This window comes from Homalodisca vitripennis, chromosome 4 (genome assembly GCF_021130785.1).
Source record: "Homalodisca vitripennis isolate AUS2020 chromosome 4, UT_GWSS_2.1, whole genome shotgun sequence".
NCBI lineage: Eukaryota > Metazoa > Arthropoda > Insecta > Hemiptera > Cicadellidae > Homalodisca > Homalodisca vitripennis.
Genome location: NC_060210.1, coordinates 45,560,614 through 45,586,007, shown reverse-complemented (window position 1 = coordinate 45,586,007; position 25,394 = coordinate 45,560,614). Strand labels below are relative to the sequence as shown.

The following is a 25,394-nucleotide window of genomic DNA, read 5'->3' as shown; positions in this document are numbered from 1 at the left end:
AAAAAAAAATACAAATAACATTAAATTTGGTTAGAAAATAAGAAAGAAAAAATATTTTAATAATACTCTCTCAAAACTGTAAATTAGTGCCAGGATTTTTGGCAGAGCCACTATGAAAAATACTAGGACATTTACCAGATACTTTTTGAAAAACGTCTTGGACTGAAAGGAACTAACTTGCAAAGAAATAGAGTTTTGAAATTCAGAACATACCTCAGAACTGGATAACAGTCCTATAATAAGTAGTTGTAGCCATTCCATTGTTATTAATTTTAGTACATAAAAATGTTTCAAGAGCTCAAAACCCTAGATTTTACAATAAATAAATGTATTGTTAGATTTCCTTGTACATCTTCTTTACACAAGTGCACGCATACAATTTTCACTTGTGTCTCCGCAAAACAATACAAATAAATAAAATTTTCATCACATTTTTAATTTTCAAGTGGCAGAAGATATCCCATCTGTTTTAAAGGTACTCATGATCTTAGGCATATGCAGACACTCATATGTGTATTTGTTTATATACAGGGTGTTCTGAAAAAAGGTGCCCATAAGTCAGGGCGTGATTCCTCACATCAAAATAAGAAAAAAAGGTCTAATTAACATAGGTCCGAAAATGCTTAGTTACCAAGTTATACAGGGTGAAAGATTTCGTCTGAATTTCAGTTCCCCTGCTGCAACGAAGCCCTACGGGTATTTGTTGGCTGTTAATTAAGATGTACAATTTAGCGTACTTTATGTAAAATGAACTGAAAAATTGAATAAAACCGTTTCCAGACCTGTAGCTACAGTAATTTTTAAGATATGTGACGAAATACGCGAAACTTGGTCCCGAAAAACAAGTTACATTTAGGTTTGAAGCAGATTTACTATGTTAAATGTACAATAAACACAAAATATTTTTTCATGGTACTTGTAGAAAATTTAATTTCGAAGAGAAAGATGTAAAATAAGTCTATAATAGACAAACGCAAACTTTAAAAAATAATCCTTAATTACATACAAAACGCATGAAAAATAGACAAAATCTGTTAAGCTCTCTACAAATGTAATATTGAAATTAAAACAGCTGTTTTATTAAAATATTTGATTTGAGAAACAAAATAATTTCTATTTAAAACATATGTTTTAACAATGTAACATTGTTTATAATAATTTAAATAAACATTACAAGCAGCTATTTTTCCATTGCTCATTAAGTGCGTGTGTTGATCTGTACTTTAATACAAGTTAGTGCGAGTGCCGTTGAAGTTAATTTTTGATAGCTAATAATATCTTATTCATCATGGCAGGTAATATGAATATTATGTACACTAATGGTGAAATGGCAGACATGCATTTAATGTACGGTCTTGCACATTGCAACAGTCGTCAGGCTAGACGACTCTATCAGGAACATTTTCCTCATAGACAGTTACCGACTCATAAAATGTTTTCTTCCATTCATAGAAGGCTAAGCGAGACGGGAACCTTTAAATCTGGAAAAGTTGGTAGATCAGGACGGCCACGTACAACGTGTACAGCTGAATTGGAGGAGGGCGTGTTGGACGAAATAGAGAATCATCCTGGAAGAAGTACTAGAGAACTAGCCTTGGATTTCGGTGTTAGTAATTCAATTGTCTGGAAGATTTTACACGAGCAGCAGTTGCATTCTTATCACTATCAAAGGGTCCAGGCTCTTTTGCCTCGAGATTACTTTCCTCGTGTTCAGCTATGCCAATGGCTTATCCAAAGGTGCAGAAATCCACATTTTTTAAATTACATTATCTTTACTGATGAAGCAAAATTTTCAAGAATGGCTATTCTTAACACCCACAATACTCACATGTGGGCAATTGAAAATCCACGTGCTATTTCAGAGAACCGTCACCAATATCAGTTTTCTATAAACGTATGGGCTGCTATTCTGGGTGATAAAATTTTTATTAGTTTTTTACCTGATACGCTCAATGGTGAAAATTATTTACATTTCTTGACGACTAATCTGAATGAGTTACTCGAAGATGTGCCACTATACACACGCAACAACATGTGGTTCATGCAGGATGGAGCTCCAGCTCATTACACATTACAAGTAAGAGAATTTTTAAATGAAGCATATCCAAACAGATGGATTGGTCGAGGAGCCCCAGTAGCATGGCCTGCAAGGTCATCTGACCTCAATCCTCTAGATTTTTCTTATGGGGACATTTAAAGACGCTTGTCTACGACTCGCCTGTGGATACCATAGAAGAGTTGCGAATAAGGATTGTTAACGGGATTCAAAGGATACGTGAGACACCTGGGATCTTCGAAAGAGTTCGGCAGTCTATGAGAAGACGGCTGGATGCTTGTATTTTGAATGAGGGGAAACATTTTGAACATCTACTGTGACGTGGTTAGTTTTTTAGGACAAGTGTAACTTTTTTGTTGAATGATAATTCAGATAACTTTTTTATGTATGATAATGTATGATTGTTAAAAATATTTACTTGATAAAAAATAATAGTAACTCATTAATTTGTTTTAATAAAACAGCTGTTTTAATTTCAATATTACATTTGTAGAGAGCTTAACAGATTTTGTCTATTTTTCATGCGTTTTGTATGTAATTAAGGATTATTTTTTAAAGTTTGCGTTTGTCTATTATAGACTTATTTTACATCTTTCTCTTCGAAATTAAATTTTCTACAAGTACTGTGAAAAAATATTTTGTGTTTATTGTACATTTAACATAGTAAATCTGCTTCAAACCTAAATGTAACTTGTTTTTCGGGACCAAGTTTCGCGTATTTCGTCACATATCTTAAAAATTACTGTAGCTACAGGTCTGGAAACGGTTTTATTCAATTTTTCAGTTCATTTTACATAAAGTACGCTAAATTGTACATCTTAATTAACAGCCAACAAATACCCGTAGGGCTTCGTTGCAGCAGGGGAACTGAAATTCAGACGAAATCTTTCACCCTGTATAACTTGGTAACTAAGCATTTTCGGACCTATGTTAATTAGACCTTTTTTTCTTATTTTGATGTGAGGAATCACGCCCTGACTTATGGGCACCTTTTTTCAGAACACCCTGTATACATTTATTATAATATATACCTTAAAGTATCTAATGCTCTTGACTGCTACCACACATTTTCAGATTGTGTCATTGATGCAATGTCACAAATATTATTGTTACTAATAATCTGATTTGAGAACTGAACTCACACTGAACTATCCTTATTGAGCAACTTGGATGTAATTATTTATATTTCATACTTGTTGTACAGGTGCACAACGCACAACACTCTAATTTATTATTTTCAAGACCAAACTACTAATAGTTGGTCCTCTTACAAGTGTTGAAATAGTTTAGAGTTTTTGTAGTCTATAACTCAATGCTATATAACTAGTAATGAAGGCTTTTGAGATAAGAATTTAACTAATGAGTTGAGACTCATTATTTATTTAGTAGTAGTTATTTAGTTTAGAAGTATTTATTCTGCAGCCATGTTGCTATAGGAAAACGTCTTGTTATAAGGGGAACATAGATTGTGTATGTTGGTGGATGTAGTTTTAATGTCCACAGTATAGTGTAATTTTATAATTTAAAAATATCTCAATTTTATAAAGTATGGATTTCAACCCGTCATCTTAAATCAGTGATCAGCATAGTGACCTGTATTGTCTCTGAGAAAGTTGATGTTTAATATGTTCCATATTTTTCTCAGGCTTTCCTTGTGTATGCTGTGCCTGGAGACGGTTGTAGTCAAATGGTATCTGTTAATAATTCTGTGCCGAACTTTACTGGTCGCTGGGCCGTTCTTATCAAGCGGTATAACTGTACATTTGAAGAGAAAGTTCGAAACGCTCAAGCAGCTCATTACGACATAGTAATCGTCCACAATGTCAATTCCAGTGAGTTAGGTTAGTATGCAAAGATCTATTTCATTGGAATTTGTTGTATCTAAAATGTATATTTGTATAGTTAAGGCTACAGAATTATAAACATGGGCTGTCATCCTTGTGAGTAAAAAGATCAGAATATAATTGGCCTACTTTACCCAAAGTTAATGGTCCATTAATGTTTCCTTGACAACATCCGAGTGGGATATCTGGAAGTATGAAGAGGGGCCTAGGGCTGGCTAGGACCACTGTTTAACATCACAACCTCATTGGGTATCTCTACACCAAATAATAAAGACACTGTCTGTAGCTAGAAATTTGTTTTTGATTACTTAGTGGTCAATAGATATTTGTTTTCAGTTTGAGTTTTTCTGATGGGTTTATTATGTGATGGTTGTTTTTCTTAGGGCATTGTCTTCTTTCAATTAAATTTTTGAGGCAATTAAGCCAAAAATACTAAAAATAATGAAACGTGAAAAAGCTACTTTTAAAATAATGATTTTTTTTAAGTTGATTTTTTATGATGTATAACATAAATATGATGTAATATTTGTAAAACAAAAAGTCTGTTTTGTTGGTAAACAGATACAGTAGCTGACTTTATATTATTGTTTATTTAATGGAATCTTTTAAGAATAAACTTTTATAATTAAAATAAATATTTTTTAAAGTAACGAACGGTTTTTTTTATTAACGTAGTATTAGTGTCAAATATTGGCTAATAGGCTATTATTATTATTATTATCATCATCATCACTATAATTTTTTAAATATCTACCACAGAAGAATAACATTTAAAAATTCAAAAAAATTGTTTAATAGTGTAAACTATTGTCAACTTGAAAGCAAAGCCAAATACTAAATTAAATTTAATGTCAAGTGTTAAAATAACGATTGTTATATTTTTAACTGTCATGAATTATTCTAATATGTCAATTACTGTAATTTTGCATACAGGTACAATTCTTGTATTGTAAAAGGACTTTCTGAATAGATAAATTAGTTCTCCAAACTGAGTAAATGTTACCTTTAATGTTGTAAAAAATTATTAACACACTGTTACATGCCCCGTGGCCAAATGTTGGAAAGACAATTTTTCGTAAATATTATTTTTGTTCAGGGAGGGTATAGGTGGAGTTTCCATGCTATCCTCATCCTCTACCTCCACTACCTGATTTTGGGTAAAATCAGTCTGCAGCAGTCTTGGGTCTAATACTTGTTCATTATTAAGATAATGTACGAACATTTTGGTAATGGGTATGATATCGTAATGGTGGACTGTCATTTTTTACTGATGTGTGTAATTTGCTAAGAAGAGTATATTTACTTTATTATTTTTTTACTTCCAACTCTGTTTCACCTTCAATGTGTTTTTTATTAGTTAATGTGTTATAATGACAAATTTATAATGTTGCATATAGTCACATGGAACTTTACATTTGCAATGTTGAAAGAAATATATATTTTCTTAAATTAAAACAAAAATTCTTTGTTGTAAAAAGTTGTATCTGTTGAAAACAATGAACTAACAAAAAAACTTGCTCACAATTTGGAAGATTTAATTAATTTTTATCATTTGTATAACCGTTTATCAAACTTTGAGCAAATTGCCGCAGGGCGTGTACTTGTGCACAAACAACAGAGCATGTAAGGATGTGTTAATAAGTATTAAAAATCACAGATACGGATTTTTAATTACACTTTATCAAAACTTATTAAATTACTGTAGCAATGGCAGATAATATCTGTCGAAACATCCCTGGCACCAGTGGGTACTATTTAAATATATTTTTTAAATAAAAGGGTTAAAATGAATTTATATTTATTATGTTTTCAGAGCCCATGTCTGCCAATAATCCTCAGGGAATACATGTAGCTGCTGTCTTTGTGAGCGAGAACACTGGTCTAATTCTCAAGGATAGATATCTTTATAACGATGGGTGAGTTTTTGTTTTGTTTTTTGATATCTCTTCAAACTTAATATATTCCTCCCCTGCCCACACCAAAAGGTGATAATGCTGAAGTAAACAATTGAACAGCAAAACTTTTAGAACAAATATATGCACAGATGCAACTCATGAATTAATTATATTGTTAGTCACTTTTCCTTTGTGTAGTGTTAATCTAAAAATGAATAATATTTAATCAAGTGTATATAGAAACAGTTGGCATAAAGCTAATAAAGGAGATTTGCCTGACCTTATTTGAAATTATAAGTGGGAGTCTCACTATTAAAACCTTTAGAGGAACAATTTACTCGACAGTTCAGTATTTTACTAGTTTTGATTACAGGAAAATATGATATCAATGATTTTATTGTTACAGTTATTACATCATCGTTGATAATGACTCTCCCTTTGACATCAACACTCATCTGCTTTTCCCATTTGCCATTGTTGTGGGGATCTGTTTCTGTACCATGCTGGGCTTCATGGTTAGTATGGTTAGTAATAAACTAATATTGATTGATAATAATACGGTTTTGAAATAATTATTGTTGAGAAATATAAAATATGAAACGTAAAGAAGTAACTTGCAAATAAAACATGTGAGACAATTTTTAAATGTTATAGTTTATTATGTTGATACCATAGAATTAAATTTTAATCCTAAAAAATTTTAATTTTTTTAAAATTTTAAGTTGTAGTAAGTGTAATACCATGTTTAGTACTCATTGATTTAGAAAATTATTACTATTGAATCTTATTCAATATTTTAGTGTTCTGTGTGTTTTTTGTTTGTACATTTAGTAAAGGAAACAGTTTAATATTCCGAAACTCACAAATTAACAGTGTGGTGGGTTTGAGTTAATAGGGCTGAAAGCCAGGGATTGTTCCTAGGTAATAGGAAAATCAGTAGTATTGCAGTAAAAACTATCTTCTAGGATCCACTGATTTGAAAGAATACATAAAAGTACACATATTTTACACATAATTAGAAATTTTTGATTGCTCTGCAATCTTTCTCAACAAGTAGAGAGCATTCTAGTTGTTTGTTCACTTTGGGTTGTAGAGTCAATATGGGAAGTAGTGCTGCCAATTCACATTTTATAGACACTGTTATCACTGTATAACTGTTGACAGTGTATTGAGCACTATATTAAATATCTACGGAAACTGTTAGGCTGCTGAAGGGAATGGAGGGAGGGACTGATCTCAGGTTTAGGTTTAGATGATTTCTTGATTATGTTGCCCATTAGTATGCTTGTTCCCATCTTCCCAAATGAACAGTGTGGTTTTAATAGAAGCTGTGGTGCTGATTTAACCCATTCACCTACTTCGACGGAGCCATTCCGCCGCTACCGCCGCGGGCCCTGCCATACTTCGACGGAGCGCTTCCGCGGCAGTAATAGTTCACTTTAAACTGGACAGATAGCTGCACTAATCAAACTATGTTTCGTTTCTATGGTTACTTGTTTGTTTAGAACAATATTTTTTCATTAGTTGGCTAAACTGATGTAAACAAAGAATAACAGATGGATTTACTCCATATGATACCTGTTGTTGTTAGTGTCCGTAAACATGGCTGGTAATAGGTTATGTGACAGTGAAATAAATCGTTTTATGAACGAGTCTAATAATTGCAGTGAAGAATTCAGTACCGGAAGTGATCAATCAGATGTGGAATGGGATCGTGTGACACGGGAACAGTTTGAAAACTCCGATATTTTCGATTCAGAAGAGGAATTACCAACTCCTGACATCGGACCGGCAACTGACTTCGTAGGCCTTGTCAATGCAGATCAATTCTTATGAATATAAATATAAATATGGTAGGGTATATAATATAAAAACGATATAATTGTGTGTAAATATACTATGAAATATACAAAACTCTTTTGGTGTGTGACTTCTAAGGACAAATAAGGTAGGCTACACAATAATAATTCCATTTCAGGTGTTAATTTTGGCAACAAAATATTGGTGGTGGGCAAAATAAAATTTTAATTAAAAATAAATTTATGTTATTACCGGTATGTTATAGGTTATATCTCATAGTAGGTACCTTAACCCTTCAACGCGTTTTGCCGTACTAGGTACGTCATGACACTTTTACTTGAGATCGCGTTTTGCCGTACTGAGTACGTCATGGAGTAGTCGGTTATTTTTGTAGCTGTAACAGACGACTATCGAATGTTTTCAATGAAAAATGTATACCAATCGAAAGGAGAAGATTCAAACTTTCGATTAATTGAGTCGATATCTCGAAAAATCGATCTTTAGAAAAAATATCTGAGAAATCAGCTGTATTCAAGACGCCGTCATTGCCGTGCAGCCGATCGTTTGTCAGCTTACGTTTGTTGTTGTTTACAGTCATTGTTAGTGTGATGGTTATGTTCAAACTGACATATTTTTGTGTGTTTTACGTTCCTTTGTTTAGTTATTATTATTAGTTTTACAAGCTAACTATATTGTTTTGAAGAAGGAAATCCCGTTTTGACAGGAACAATTTGTTGTGTTTTATAAACATGAGTTGGGGATGGTTTGTAGGTTAGCTAGCTTTTAGGGAAATTAACCTAAAGTAGGTTAATTTTGTTTAATTTGGCTAATTTTAAACACTAACAACATAGAAGTATAATAAAATAATTATAAACTTGGGTAATTTGCTTATATTATTTATAAAACACAAAATCTCTAAAAAACCGCCAGAAAAATCAACGCAGGAGGGAGTATGACCATGAAAAAAAAATAACGCGTTGAAGGGTTAATTCAGTTTTTTTTTTTTTTTTTTTTTTTTTTTTTTTTTTTTTGGGGGGGGGATGCAGGGAGTTTTAAATGGTAGGTAAGCTCAAGAAAAACACTGCTACTAAATTTTTTAAACAATGATTTACTAGGATTTACTAGAAAGTTACAGCTAAATATCTGCACACCTAAATTATAGGCAAAAATAATGGAATTCCTTGGCCCAACTGTGTGCTAAAATATTAGTAGGTGAATGGGTTAAATAGGACAACTACTTGTTGCTAGTAAAATTTCAATATAGTAATTGGGATCTAATAATTTAAAAAAACTGTTATTGGATATTAATAGCCCTCTTGTGAAAAGTCTGCAAGGTATAGGTATAAATATAAATAGGCCTTGGTGCAACGCCTTTATTCAGTGTTTGGCATGTCTAATGCAAGCTAACACCATGTATACTTGTAGAGCTACCAATAAGGTATGTTCTTAGTTAATCCTACATCTGTTGGGCATTTTTGTTTCCTCTGTTAAGTATATTCACTAGGAATTTTTAACATAACTATATATGATACAATATGTAAAACTTATTTTATTTCATTGCAATAAAGAATGCACGACAGTGCGTCTCGATCCTTGACAGCGAGTGCGATTATCAAAAGTAATGCCAAAGAACTTTTGAACCAGCTTTGGACAAAGAAACTACATTTATGGCTACCTTTTGGAGAGATGCGTTAAACGGGTTTAACGTTGTAAGTGAAAAAGTTCAATCCCCAAAACTGAATGTGAACACAGTTGAAACTGTGTACAGCTTATCACTTTAGTCAGTGAGTTGAGAAACCTTTAATTTCTTTAAATCTGAAGGAGAGAAGAAACTAAGGTCGGTACAAGATGATGGTGAACTTCAGGCAGAATGTGTTGTAGATTGGCCGACGAAATTATGCAGAAGAATTAAGTTTTCTGATGAAAGTGATTCTTCTGATTCTGAAGAATAAAAAGAGACCACAGATTAAATCATGGATGAAAAACTCAAAGACAACTATAAACTAATAATTGATAAACTTCTGTCTGAGTTAAACAATTGAATCACTATTTACAATGAATTTCTAAACAGATTCTCATTCTTTTCAAACCTTTGCCACTTGTGTGCCACTGAAATTATATCTGCTTCAACGTCTTTTCATGGATTATACTCAACGGACATTGAAGCTCCTTCTTTTGTCCTTGAATGTCTTCATTTGAAAGGTCTGTTGTGAAAAGAAAAGAAGACATCCAGTACAGAGGAAATGTTGCTGTCACAGTTGAAAAGATATATTTTTTCAAAAGATCTCTAGGACTTATATCCAAATATAAATGTAGCTCTTAAGAATTGTTTGTGTACACCAGCCAGCAACTGTGCAGCAGAACGTTCATTTTCTACTCTTTCACGAGTAAAGAATTATTTTAAATCGACTTACGGCCAGAAAATATTAGTTAACTTGCTGTTTTAGCCTTAGAAAATGGCTTGAGGTGTAAGCTTGACTTAATGATGTCATTGACACATTTGCTAATATTAAAGGTAGCTGTAAAAAGACCTGAAAACATGAGTTTGAACTTTTTGAAATGTTTCACTATGAATTAATGGTTTTAGCTCTGCAGTAAACAATTTTATCATTGAATAGTTTTTGATTTCTTAATTTTCTGGTGTTGCCTAATAACCTAACCTTACTTAACCTTGACTCATAACCTAGACTTAGGATTCATTTTGAAAAAATAAACAAAATAGATTTTTTTGGTCTATGTTTATAGGTGGTTTTAAATTGAGTAAAAAAATCCTCATTTCTGAATGGTTCCAAATGGGGGCTTTGGGCCATGAGCGGCAAATTCGTAAATCCAGCCATGAGTGTAATCTAGATGAAAATGTGCTCTCTTCACATAGATGTTTAAATATTAAAGGTTTCACGATACTGAATTTTCTAAATGTTTTTAAAAATTATATAAACTCTCAAGCAGTGTTGTATAAAATAATCTTCTACAATAATATCTTCTACAATTTACATCTTCGTCTTTATACTTCAAGTTGTCATATATGAAATTGTACCTTATTTGACTTTGCCAGAAATAGTATGGTTTATTCTGATGTCCCTCTTATATTAAAGTTGGGCACTTTGATGCAAATCCCATTTGTCTGTTAATTTGGCCTACCTGAACAATTTTGTTATTTTTAAGAGAACAATTTTGTTTCTAGGCCTGTATTTAGCATTAAGTACCATATTAAACGACTTTTCAAGATTGTAGTTGGTCTTATATTGGAAATTCACTTTAGCAGCTCTTGTGCTAGGGATTCTATCCCTCCAGTCAGTTGATTCGAGAACCCTATAGAGCACCACTTCTTATGTAAGTGGCCTCAAGTCAAACATAACTCTGTGGTACAAAAGTGTGAAACATGCCACCCTACTAATTTTATGTGACTAAGGCTTTTGACTAAAATAATATTTAAAACATCTAGTCTAAGCTTTAAAATGAAAGTAGGCTAAGCTCCTACAATAACCATTCTAGATCAAGAATAAATTCTAGGAGCTCTTCACCTCTATTGATTATATTGGATTGGAGCTACCCTAGAAGGTATGATGGGTGTTTCTGTCACATACCAAGACTTGTGCCACCCTTTTCCATCAGCAATAGTCCAACAGTCTTTTCACTTCCTACAGTGGTGGATTTGAGAAGTAGATTGAGGTGAAGACTGTCTCTCTCTCTTGATGGATGGTAGTTTCTGCTGTCACTGCTACCAAATCATTTGTTGTATATTCTGTAACAGGAAAACTATTAGTTTGTTTAAAAAGCTTATTATTACATACATTATTATTTCTTGAAGCGTTATATACACACAATACATAAATAAATGAAGCATTTTGTCTTAGCAGATAAGTAATCGATTAAGGGTACCCTGAAAATCGTTGTTAACTTTGGGATCCAGTGTGTTTTAAGCGCCTTGGAATAAATAGAAGAATGACATATTCTTTGGTCAAAATATGGTATCTAAAAATTCTGGGCACTAAATATCTATCTAGTTCTAGATATTTATATACAAATTATTTCCTCTTGCTACTGAAAAAATATAGCTTTTTGTACAGAATGAGATAAATTATAAATGGTGTTACTAATCATATGCTAAACCTTATTTAATCTAATTAATTTACATGTAATCATTGGAATTAAGTAATTATTTAAGAGTTTAGTTATACATCAGGAAATATATACCAGTAAATTGATGTGTTTCTTTTACTCGTAACCAGTATTTAATGAAGAATAAAAGTCAATTGTTTATTTTCTAACTGTGCTTTGTAAAAGCAGTATTATGAAAGATTGGTTTGTTTATAGATTGTGAAGTGCATCAAAGACCACAGAAGAGCTCGAAGGCATCGACTACCGTCATCATCACTTCGAAAGATACCTATAGCCAAATTCCGAAAGGGTGACCCATATGAGACATGTGCAATATGTCTAGACGACTTTGTGGAAGAAGAAAAACTGAGAATACTGCCCTGTTCACATGGTTAGTATACAATGTAATAACTATTTTGCTTATTTTCAAGATTTATTCAATAAATATTCATTTTCAATTAAACATTGTTCTTTTAACACGTCGTCACACGCACCGCTTTTCTACCGTGAGAACACGCCATGACGGCTATTTGCTCACGGTAGTTAAAACCTTAGATTCCTTAACCTTTAGTCATGTATATAAATTGAAAGTGATTGTTTATTAATATTTGTAATGTTTGTTACTAAACAGATAAGATTGTAAACTTAAAAACTTAATATATAATCCAAAATATGTTTAAAAAATTATATTGCATACATTTTATTTCATGAGAGCACGCCATGTTATCATATTGCTGCAGTCATTGGTTTTCAGTGTAGCGCCAGAACACGTGCTGTTAGCAAATTGCCGCACTATATTGTTTAAGGTTGAAAATAATCCAACAACATATTTTTACAACACTTGTTTAATTGCACTCGGTAAATAGCAATACATTTACAATAACACAAAATATATGCTACAATATTAAATAAGTTTTATCAAATTAAGAAAACGTTACCAAATAGGTAATTATGTAGAGTAAAGTGTTTATAAAGAAAATGTAAAATTGAAACATAATGTTTTCCTATTTGCGCTAACTTTTTACATGATATATAATATAAGAACAAGTATAATTAAAGTAAGTAATTAATATTTAAAGTCCAAAACTTAAGTCTATGAAAAGGAAAAAAAACTAAAGATCTAGTTATAAAATTTGTGTCACCTTATACGAGAGTATCCACAGTATTGTCTAACTTCATCTTCCAGTTTGTGCTCCTTGTTTGGAGGTTGAATAGTTAGTCTTCAGGATCCTCTACACCTTCAGGTGGTTGGTTACCCTCTGCGCATGTTGTGCATAATGGCTGCGTGTGCTCTTTGCAGATCGAAGTGTTGCATCTGTTGCAGACGACAGTGGTTTTGCGGTTTTTGCGTCTAGGACAAATTCCACAAGCCCTGTAATGTCCTTGTTGAGCGGGTGCTGCTTGTGGTTCTCTCCTTTCTTGTGGAAAGTGAAATATTTGAGTCAATCGGTCCTTGATAGGTTTCGCAATCGGGTAGTTTGCAGCAGCTCTTCTCTGGGCATGTTCGAAAACCAGCTGATAACCAAGTGATTCCAAGAAGTGTTTTCTTGAATACATACGGTTTTCATTCAGTTCCATGTTGTTTGCCTTCCAAATGACAAAGGCGTTAATTCCACCAACATTTAGCTCAGAGAAGAACATGATGAATGGCCATCTGTTTGAGATTCTTACTATGGAATACTCCTTTTGCATTCCGTCACTGACGTCAACCCCACATTTGTTTTTATTGTAGAAGCTGATTATTGATGGTTTTGATGCTTCACCAGTACTTTCGTCAATTTCATCGTCTTCATGTAATGTAGATAGTAATAACACCAACTTATTTTCCCTGGCCTTGTATGAAACCAACGTTTCATTCAAAGTAAAAGCAAACATTGTGCTATTTACTGGCCTTTTGTTTCCCCTAACCTCCTTCACGAGCTCCAATGGGATTTCCCTTTTGTTCTTGCGGATTGTGCCAACCAACGTCAGTTTTTTATCTAAGAGATCTCAAGCTAGAGGTAACGATGTGAAGAAATTATCACAAGTTATGTTCCGCCCAGTATTTTCTATGTGAGATACCATTCTATTTACTACATCTCTAGTAGATGTACTCACAAGATAGGGGTCTCTCCTTTGATTTCTAATGTAAACCTCCAAATGGGAAGTGTAGTAGGTGTTTGAGTCCGTAACTGTCCAAACCTTGATACCAAATTTGCCTGGTTTTTTTGGCATATAAACGCGAAATCCACACTTTCCACGAAAGTTCGGTAGCATTTCGTCGATCGTCACAAATCCACTGTGGCTGTAGCTGTCCCGACATCGCTGAGAAAAATCTTGAAAACAGTACAATTTGTCTTGTTGTTTCCTTTGCTGTCTGTCCTCATCAGCCACGTCATCAAATCTAAAATTTTGCATCAAAAATTTGAAACAGTTTACTCCCATAATTAGTCCAAATATTTCCACTCCAAGTCCGTCTTTTTTCCACCGGTCCAATGTGTTTTGTTTTGGCGAAATAGTAATTCCGGCTAAATAAAGCAATCCTAAAAGCGCCTTCATTTCACATACGTCAGTTTCTCTTGCGTCTCGTACTCGAGCATACCTTTCCTGGACTCTTCTTATTTTTATGTTTGTATAAACGACCAAACTCTCAATGATAGTTTCAGAAAAAAATAAACTCCAACATTCCGTTTCACTAAGTGTATTTCTAGCTACTCTTTTTGGCCCGGGAAGCTGTGTTACGATGTTTTGTCTTCTGATTCTTCCAGGTCGGATCTAAATTATGGTGTTGAGATAGGTCCATAGCTTCAACTTGGTGGCTGGGACCAGCAATGGGCTCATCATTGTTGAGTTCTTGATCTACATCCATCGGAATAGGTGCCTGCACCCCAAAACATTCCTCTGAATCGGTATTATTTTCAGCGTTGCTTCCCAAGTCCACATCATTGACATCGCTATAATCCGATTCCGGTTCTCCAAGTTCACTATAAGGTAGATCAAGCATTTCCCGAACTCTATCTTGATCTCTTTCATACAAAGCCATTGTCTAAGTATGAATAACACACACAACATGTAATAATTAAACACTAAAACACGCCCATTAGCAAACTGCTCACAGTTGACAAAAAATTACACTACGCGATAACACGCCCATTAGCAAGTTGCACACACAGACAAACAAACATGTAACCACACCCAAGCGATGCGCGCGACTGACAAAAACTGGTCAGTGCCCTGGTGGGGATAGAAGGGGATAATTCGAGCCACCACCCTCCGACGTTCACAAACAAGGAGAATACAACATATTTTATACAAGCGCGGCAATTTGCCGTGGGTGCGTGTGATGACGTGTTAATTGATGATTGACTTTAAGTCTGGTTACTTTGTGTCTTAATTCTTAACACTCCCGTGTCCAGTATTGCAGGACATGGTCGATTTGTCTATAGCTCTGGTGTAAATTGGAAAGTCTGTCCTCATTCTCCCGTGTCCTGCATTGTGGGACATGGTGGATTCGTCTATTGCTCTGGTATAAATGTGAAAAGTCTGTCCTCATTCTCCCGTGTCCAGTATTGCAGGACATGGTGGATTCGTCTATTGCTCTGGTATAAATGTGAAAAGTCAGTCCTCATTCTCCCGTGTCCTGCATTGTGGGACATGGTGGATTCGTCTATTGCTCTGGTATAAATGTGAAGTCTGTCCTCATTCTCCTGTGTCCTGCATTGTGGGACATGGTGGATTCGTCTATTGCTCTGGTATAAATGTGAAAAGTCTGTCCTCATTCTCCTGTGTCCTGCATTGTGGGACATGGTGGATTCGTCTATTGCTCTGGTATAAATGTGAAAAGTCTGTCCTCATTCTCCCGTGTCCTGCATTGTGGGACATGGTGGATTCGTCTATTGCTCTGGTATAAATGTGAAAAGTCTGTCCTCATTCTCCCGTGTCCTGCATTGTGGGACATGGTGGATTCGTCTATTGCTCTGGTATAAATATGGAAAGTCTGTCCTCATTCTCCTGTGTCCTGCACTGTGACAAAATTTATATTGGACAAACAAAAAGAACAATAAAAACACGATTTAAAGAGCATTTATCACACACAAAATATGGAAGAGTTGAAAAATCTGCTGTAGCCAAGCACTGTATCGAATCAGGACACAGAAAATCAATTCAAAATCTAATGAGGAATCGCCTGATGAGGAAATCTTCGGTATTGAAAGGCCTCGCACGAAAAATAAATCAATTGGAAATGATATGTATTATTAACAGTTATAAGTTTTTCTAATTGCTCCAAGAGTCATCAGTTTTCTAGTAACATAATATTTTACAATACATAAAATAATTAGCATTTGTTGTCTTAAACTAATATTTAGGTGAGATTAGATGTAAGAAGTTGCAACTTCAACTGGTTTCCCATTATATTTCTCATCACAGATACTTACTCAGCCATTTTAAACAGTTTAGCCCATTTTTAAATGTCTGAATTGTTTAATTAATTATTCCCATACACATTACATTTAACCCTTGCCACGCGGCAAACGGATATATCCGTGAGGCCTAATTTTGACCGAAACGCAGTAAACGGATATATCCTTCAAGGTCTATTTTGTGTTATTTAATAAATTGTAGTTCCCGTGGAATCCGCTAGAGTTCAAGGGAGTGTTGAATACTTGTTCCGAAAAGCAGATGTTACAGTTTGAAACTCATTGGCGCGTCGCAGTGGTGGGAGGGCGTGGCTTTGTCCCTCATGGCGTGATTTAGCCTCAGTCTGCGGCGAACCATTACGCGGTAAACGGATATATCCCGGCACAGCATATTTTAGTGTTTAACGCTGTTTTGCCATATTGCCTTATTTACTGTTCGTGTTCCTGTTGTATTTAGCATTATATTATCTTTTTATTTTGTTATTACTTTATTTGTTGTGTCGTTATAGGCCTATATTGTTCTATACAATGGCGAATCCTGACGATTTTTTGTAAAATTTGAAAATTTGTTAACCCTTTGCATGCCAATGTACAGGTATTACGGCCGTCGGCTACTCAACTGAAAATCGCCAACGGCCGTAATATAGGTACGTCACGTTTTTCGCCTGTAATTTTCTTATAGTTCATCTTATTGCCGCGAAATTTTGACTAATCGATAGTCGATTAGTTGCTTTGCAACCACAAAGTAGTTAATTCCTTTATGGACTGTTTGTTTGGTCGTATTTGAGCTTCGCAGCTGTTGAATTGTTTGGTCGAGATTGAGGTTACGTTCGTGTTGCTATGCGTTGTTTACGTTTGTAATTTTCTCATTACTTTTGTTGTTAGGGCATTTTTACTATGCCCCTTTTATTAGATTCATTGGTACTTTGGGATTATACAGACCACACCCAGACATGAATCGTTATTTGACATTTAGCTTCAACTGATTAATAGATTAGCGTAGAACAATATTTCGTCGATATAAAACAGGAATTGTCTTATCGCAAACCCCTCCCCATCCTCAGACAGTTGACATTTAGCTTCTACTGATTACTAGATTAGCGTATAACAATATTTCGTCAGTATAAAACAGGAATTGTCTTACCGCAAACCCCTCCCCATCCTCAGACAGAGGTCAAAGTCGAGCGGTGTAGTAGATAACGTGATTGCAGAGTCTCGCCGCCCGTTCGCTTTGTTGTACTTTCGTATTTTACCCCTACATTTCTCCAAACACAAAAATTCAACAAAAACAAACATTACCAAACAAAAACTAAACTCTTTATTGAAAAAAAACACAAAACTTGTTATTATTCTTGATCAAACTCCACCACCCAAAATGCGAGTGCCTCCGGCCGAAGGTGCTTCCGAAGCTCGCGCTGATGTCAACGAAAGAAAAACATCCCTCGAGATAGTATCTATCAGTAAATATAATTCTAGAGGGGCTGATCAGAAATATAAATTGAATTGTAATGGAAAGGCAATTATGTACCGTGCAAAAAACTTAAATAATCATGTGATGCCGCGCGGCCTGCCGTAATCGGGATTCTCGAGAAAGATAAGATAACAGCCACCACAATACCGATCACAATACCTGGAAATGCTTGTTGATTGATGGAATGTTAGTTCTGTTACTCAAATACATTGTTTTATAACGTTCTAAGTTCATTGAAAAAAGTTTAAGCGAATCTGACCTCATTAACAATTGATAATCTTTGTAAGTTTGTAATTTTGTAAATAAAAAGTTATTTTTTCGTTCTACAATGTTTGTTTATAATATATCTATAAATTTATATATTTGTGTTCTTCATACTGGTGTGGTTGGTATAATCCCAAAGTACCGATTTGTATAGTGTCAAATATTGATTTGTGAATATAGTGTAACATTACATACAACGTCCATGCAAATTACAAAAACTGTGCCCGTGGCACATTTAGTGAAAAAAATCATAACTGGACTTCTATATAAGGTAGGCTTTTGAAATTTTGTAATTAAGTTAAGGGTTAGATATACTTTACTAGGATATAACAGGAAATCAGCATAAATTTTTTTAAACCACTTATTTGTGCTAAAAAAATGTTTTTTGGAAATTTTAAAATTTTTTTTCTTAATTTTTAACTTTTTTATAAGTTTAAATTACATTTATGCAACTAAAATTTACCAACAGAACAAGGGCATTTCATAAGCAAAATAATGGTAAACAAATCATCTATATCTGTTAAAAAATAAAAAAGTTATGATACATTTAGTGAAAGCTTGCAAAACTGCTGAAAATGCCCTTGGCGTTTCTGGGTAGTACTTTTGGAAAATGGGCTGGCATGCAAAGGGTTAAAAAATATAGGGGTCTGATTATTTTGTGATACTGTATTATTTTTTATTCCTAATAGCCACCACTAACTAAAAAAAATTAGAGTAGGTAAAATGTAAAAAAAAACAATTTAAAGTTAATTACGCGTTATGAGTCAAAATTGAAAGATAAATTCCGCGTGGGAAGGGTTAACATTCTACAGTGATTTCATACCGTCTGAAACTCAAAATGTAATCACTGAGTGTTCTTCTGTGGTGCAATGTTCAAACAGACTCACCAATGTTAACTGAATACATTTTTATATTTACAGTGGAGTCCCGCTAATCCGAACACGTGTAATCCGAACGTCGGTTAATCCGAACAGGTCCAGGAGGAATTATTTATAACGATAATGAACAGTTATAGGAACTAGTTACATAACAAATGAAAATGGGTGCATCATTTCGTACATAAACAAAAAAACTTTAATTAAATAGACATACAGTATTTTATTAAGACAAATTGTGTACGGTACAGTACATAAATAATGAAGTTAAATACAGTACCAAATTGAAACTTATAGGTTAAGTATGAGTTAAATTACTGTATTAAGAAGTGAAATCAAACAAAAATTGGACGTACAGTACTGATATTATTATTGAGTACAATATTAATTGTTAAAAGACATAAATTCAGTTATTGTCTTCTGTCGCATTAAAGAGAGTCTATTGGATGACGCGTAGTTTCGTACAACTATTGAACGCGTGGATCCGTACAATATCCAGTACGCTCACATTGCTTAACAATAGAACTCTCACACTAAATACGGTAAATGTGCTTAGTATTCGCAAACACGTTTATTTGCCAAGAAATACAATGCAACAATCAGAAAACATGTTTTAATAAAAAATTTTGATAATTCTATAACAAAATAGACCCATTCTCAAGTTTAAAACCGTATTTTTCAGTAATTCTGGCTAATCCGAACAATCACATATTCCGAATAGGGCTCGGTCCCAATTAGGTCGGATTAACGGGACTCTACTGTATTATGTTAACCATATACTCTCCAATAGCAGTTTCTGAGGTACAGAAAATTGTCTTGTTACTCTTTGAATGATCCTAGTATAGTGAATATATTTAATAGAAATATTTTATTATATGATACTGGTATTAAAAAGATTATTGCTTATAACAAATTTTAAACATCTTGCAGAACATCCTTCAGGTACATCCAAAGTAATCATTTTTGCTGATATTAAATTAATTTAATCTAAATAAAACTAAATCCAGAATGTTATACAAGCATATAGGATCTTACAAAAACACTATACACTATTCAGCCACCCTACCTATTGTGTTGCTTTTGTGGTGGAAAGATAAGCCTGTAGATGCTGTTTCCATGGGATATCCGAGTGGGTGGGGGGAAACTAAAGAGAGGCTTTTTCTGTGTCTGTGAAGAGATTTTGTCTTTTAATCATATGTGTACTATACGAATGTAAAGACATTTTTTAACACGAAATAATAATAACCACTCTACTACCTAACTCACACTTTGGATATAAATAATTCCTTCTACAATATGTTACCTTCCATTGTGATGTGTTTTATTTCTGTATATTTAATGCACTTAAAAGGTTAATTGTGTCTGTCCTGAATCCTTTCTTTAATACTTATCTAACAATCATAGTTACTGTATTTCAAATTTGTAATGGACAAAGAAATTTGATAGCACTCTGACACATTGTTACGTAATTTTTGTTTTGTAAGAAGTTATGATAGTAATTTAAAATGACAGCAAATTTACTGTTTCTAATTGATGGCTGAATTTTCTATTCAACTGGAAAAACATAATAATAGCTTAATATTTAATATATACATAAACATATACAAGTTACTGCATCAAATATTGCTACAAGCAATGGTTGTTTATTAACAGCGTATCACTGCAAGTGTGTGGATCCATGGTTGACACGCAACCGCCGGGTCTGTCCAGTATGCAAACGCAAGGTATTTGCTGCTGACGAGGTGCGACCCAGCTTGTCTGATAGTGACTCTGACAGTGAGGTAGATGACCGAACACCTCTCGTCAGGGCTTCTGGACATGCTACTGAAGGAGGAACCTTCGCCTCTTCTTTCTTGGTAAGAACTCATTTGATTAAGAATAAATTTAGTGTAAATAACATCAATATCAAACCGATAGCCCCCTCCTAACTTTATAAGACATTTTTTTTAATTTGCATTAATTTCAACAATAATTAAACTAGTTTTTAAATAGTAAATGTCTGAAATCCCATTACCTTTCAATAAAAATTGTGAAATACAATGAAGCTTTCGTAGATTCTCAATAATCCAGCATTCATTAGTTTGACACATTGTATAATCCAAGAACACCTTGGGATGAATATCTTTCTCTAGTGTGAGAGAGATGGAGAGCCTATGAGCAATACTGGGAATGCTGAAGTAACTTGTCTTTCCTGTCAAAACTTGAACACAAGTCTGTTGCTAGTTTATATTGCATTTTTGTAGTAGTATTACAGTATACAATTGTTTCTGTTATTTAAATTAGTTTTCAGTTTGATTACGCTGTGGTGTATTAAATTAATTGTCCTGTTCATTAAAAAATGTAAGCATGTAACTGTAACTGTAACGGAATTGTGGGCGATTATTCTGAAGTGCATGTGAAGAATCTCTGGCAATTTAAAATATTATTTTAGAAGAATTTTAGGCAGTCTTTTGAAAAATAAATATAATATTGAAAATTTGATATAAAACCGGTTGCAACCAAACCTGGAAACATAAACCCTTTAAAAATAATGTATTAAAAGGTATGTTGTTTTTTTACCCACTCAAACAAATTTTTATCTCATGTTAGACTTATCTAAGGGGCTGTTTAACATTGTTAAAATATTTCCAATAGTTTCTTTAGTCCGAAAGGATTCCTGAGTTGAGTACGAAGTACGACAAATTTTCTGATTGTTGAGGAGGCTATAAAATTTCATATATTTTAGTGGCAATACATATTTAGCTGATAGTGTTTGCATTATAACTAGTAAATAGGGCAATTTTTTAAAAGTAAGAACTGTTCTCTAATGGAGTATAGGAAACTTTATTTATGAAAATAAATTATATCAGAAGGAAAAATGTGAACATTTTATTTTACTTTTTAACATAGTCATCATTAATACAGTGGTTTTTTTCTGAACTGGCAGAAATTACTGTGGAGAGACTTTAAAGAAAATTGTAGGCAACTGGAGAGTCTTTGAGCATAAAAACTAACTCTTGCCTCCTTATCTTTACAACCTACTAACTCAATAATCAGTCCATTTATCTATTATCATGTCTAGCTTTTACTGCACAGTAGTTGACGACTGTGTTAATCGTGGATGTAGAATATGTATGATTTACAGAACACCATTTTTCAGCGGTAAATTTCCCTAGTACACATACATATTTTTAGTGCCATTTTGTTTCTGATACATTATTTAACTTATAAATAGAAGTAGACATAGTTAGTATTTAATACTCCAATAAATAAGTGGAGCAGGCAAAAATTTAATTAATAATACTGAAACATTAATGAAGATCTAAGTAATTAAAAATTAAATTAATTAGTACTAATTAAAACTTACCTAATAATTTAATTAACAAAGGTGTTTATTTTTATAATTTAAAAAATTATCTTGAAAATGCATTATAATAATTCTTGTATCATAATATTTTATATACAGGAAGGTCTGGATGGAAGTAACAATTTTAACACAAAGTTTTACTCACTAAGTCTTAACTATACGTTATCATTAATAAAATATACAGTTAGAAAAACTTAACGAGTTTTTAGTGGTATTCAATAAATCTCGATGTGGTCATGTTTATGGCTCTGTATATATCTAATCGAAGTTAAATCACCTGCCAAACATCATTTTCTGTGTGCAGTATTTCTTGAATAATGCTTACAGTAGCATCCATTTTCCACTCTTGTATGTAAATCAGCTTTCTAATCTTCTCTGAATATGCAATGATCTTGACATAAGAACACAAAAATCCATTGGAGTTAAGTTTGGGCCCTTTGGTGGCCATTTTTTCGGTCCTCCCCTCCCAATCCAATAATCTCTTGTCATCCAGAACATGCTGAACATAGTGATGAAAATGTGGTGGAGCACCATTCTGCCGGAAGTAAATTGGACCCTCTGTAGTTTCGATTTCATCTATTTGGGAAAATGCAATAAGTCCCAGCATGTAAATGATAAGTTCCACAATAAATGATACCGGTTACAGAATTCTCTGCAAAGAAAAATGGATCCAAACATATGTTGTGCATTAAAGCACACCAAACATTGACTTTAGGAGTGTCACATTCATGCTCGACAAACTCATGTGGTAGTTCTGCCTCCAAATTTGACAATTGACATGACCATTAATGTAAAAAGTTGGTTTGTCTGAAAAAATAACTTTTTTAAGAAATCATCATCTTCATTCAGGAAAGGTGTCCGTCTGATTTGCTAAATTGTGAGTTCACGCTTGCAGAGCAATAATCAGTGGCCATATCGATATTATTCTCACTAAAATCCTTTTATTTTTCTATAAGATCATATATAAGTATTATCATCTAGTTTAAATTTTGTGAACATCCATTGATGTTAAAATTTTGTCAGTTCTTATTGGACCTCCCTGTATACAATATTCGATTTATATTTTAAAATAATATGGATTGATAATGATAACAGTTTGTTAACATGATGTTTAGGATGATAAAAATCAACCTTTTATCGAGATTGTTTCACAATATAATTTAATTTTGAAATATATTTTTCAATCAAATAATAAAAGTTTAAAATTTAAAAGAAATTTAATATAAATACACACATGTATTTATTTTGTATATACATGTATTATTTTATTTGTACAAAAAGTAAACACAATGTTAAAATAGTACTTCCCATCAGTTAATCTTCCTTTTCTCGGTTTTATTTTTAGTGATTGCTCTTATCGGTATCCATTATCTAGGATCAAGATAAGGACTATACTAAAGGGTTATTGAGATCAAGTTCATTGACAATAGAGATTTACATAGAAAATTACATTTTGCGGCAAAGGTGTTATAAACATTTTCTATGTACATTGTATGACAAAATTATGTGACAAATGCATTTTTTATCAATAGTCTCATTCATGACCTTAAAAAATGTGACCAATATTAGTCTTCGTAAATATGTGTTACTGAAGATGATAAATAAATTGAAACCAATGTAAGAAAATATGATTGTAGGACTGTCAAGATAAAGTAAAAAAAAATATTTGAAAATTATTATTTTTATTTAAAGAAAAAAATTAATAAAAAAAAAACATTGTGTAACAGAGCGCTGCACTGAGGCGCCCCGGTGGGATCAGGAGACATTCAGCCTCAGATGTTGAAGGGGCTTCTGCTGGTCCTTCTAACTCAGCTCCGTCCATACAGCAAGCAGGTAATGTATTATTTAACTCCAGAACTGGGTATCAAGATATTTTTGAGAATTCACTACATTATTAAATATTATTTAACAGATTTATACATGTGTGATAGTATTAAATATAACATTGAAATAAGTTGAACTGCTAAATGTAGTGCTTATGAATGAGAATGTTCTATAGTATAATATATAGAACATTATATATTGCTCCCGGCGGAGCAAGTACTTTTTGTGATTCAATGTTTATTGAAATTATATATATATATTAGGTTATTAAAAGCTAAGTGGTGTGTAAGTCTATTATTTCAAAATTTATGTTTTGTTCAGAAATTAATTTTCTACAAAAATCTAATAAATAAGATGGTGGTAAAAGTCCTAGTTCAAGAGGATATTGTATAAATATCAGCACAAGATAAAGTTTTTCCCCAGAGCCATCTATTGGAAGGCAAACTGGTGTAACTGAGGCATATTGCTATTGCACTTTTTCTAACAAATCAGTTAATTTAATCTAAATCTGTTTTAGTCAATGAGCCAAGAGTCAATTTGCACTGTATAAGGTTATGAAATTGTTTGTCACGTTTTTTATGCTTTAAATATGGTTTCATAGATTCACATTTTTTTTTTGAAGTGAAAACTTCTTTAGGTTAGTTGAGCGTTTTGGTAGAGGGTAAAATCCTCGGTTCGCGTCACCGACATGCTAATGATACTAACCTGCATGAAAAAGTCAGTCTCGCTGTGTTTTTTAACCGTAGACTTGGCCGCGGACTACTAACCTGCATGAAAAAGTCAGTCTCGCTGTGTTAAAACTGTCCCGGCGGAGTATGAAAACAGACTGCGAAAATCAGTGACCTTTACGGCTTCCTCTCGCGATTTAAAAGTGAAGCCAATGTCGTACAATTCTGTAAGATGCGTCAAATTAAAGCTCTTAATATTGGCAATCTATTGGTTACATTTTTAAATATTAAAAGAATTTCGAAACAATTTTGATTATTGTTTACATTTTACATAGCGTTTACAATGACAAGAAAAAAGTAGTAAGCGAGGATTATTTTTATTTTTTGGTCAGACAAAAATTGTCAGCGAGAAAGTTGTGTGAAAATAGATGAATATTTTTTTTGTAATTTATCATTTTTTTATTGGAAGTTTAGTTTAGCCTGTAGTAGCGTATGAAGTGATGAGTGAACGTTTCTGCCGGAACTGTAGTTGGCGCATTGGCTCACTGATACCGTATTAACTCAATAAATTAGTTTATTGTGCAATAAAAATACCTTTACGAAAGAACCAAGTTAATTTAACTAATTTATTAGTTTTAAAAATATTGTGGGTTTAATTGTTATTGCAATTATATACTTTATCCGTAGCAATAACTGTATTATTTACAACGGTGTTCAACTCACTGTTGTTCACTCGGTGTTTACTCACTTGTATTCTATGTTTAACTAACTATTAATATTGAGCAATTACAACATATTTTTATACAGATAAATGAATAATGAAAACAACGAATATATTTTTAAACATTTTTAA

At 33.1% G+C, this 25,394-nt stretch overlaps 1 protein-coding gene across 4 annotated transcripts in view; it reads left to right on the top strand.

The window, feature by feature from the left end:
* LOC124359266 (E3 ubiquitin-protein ligase RNF13-like) overlaps nucleotides 1–25,394 on the top strand; it is a 59,395-nt gene that overhangs the window by 17,674 nt on the left and 16,327 nt on the right. For 3 of the 4 annotated variants that reach the window (XM_046811879.1, XM_046811877.1, XM_046811880.1), the window contains exons 4-9: nucleotides 3,702–3,897; nucleotides 5,714–5,816; nucleotides 6,202–6,319; nucleotides 11,913–12,087; nucleotides 20,357–20,559; nucleotides 23,777–23,882. In XM_046811879.1, the coding sequence (XP_046667835.1) occupies nucleotides 3,702–3,897; nucleotides 5,714–5,816; nucleotides 6,202–6,319; nucleotides 11,913–12,087; nucleotides 20,357–20,559; nucleotides 23,777–23,882 (901 nt within the window). The remainder of the gene's footprint in view (nucleotides 1–3,701; nucleotides 3,898–5,713; nucleotides 5,817–6,201; nucleotides 6,320–11,912; nucleotides 12,088–20,356; nucleotides 20,560–23,776; nucleotides 23,883–25,394) is intronic. The other variant, XM_046811881.1, reaches the window with a different exon arrangement.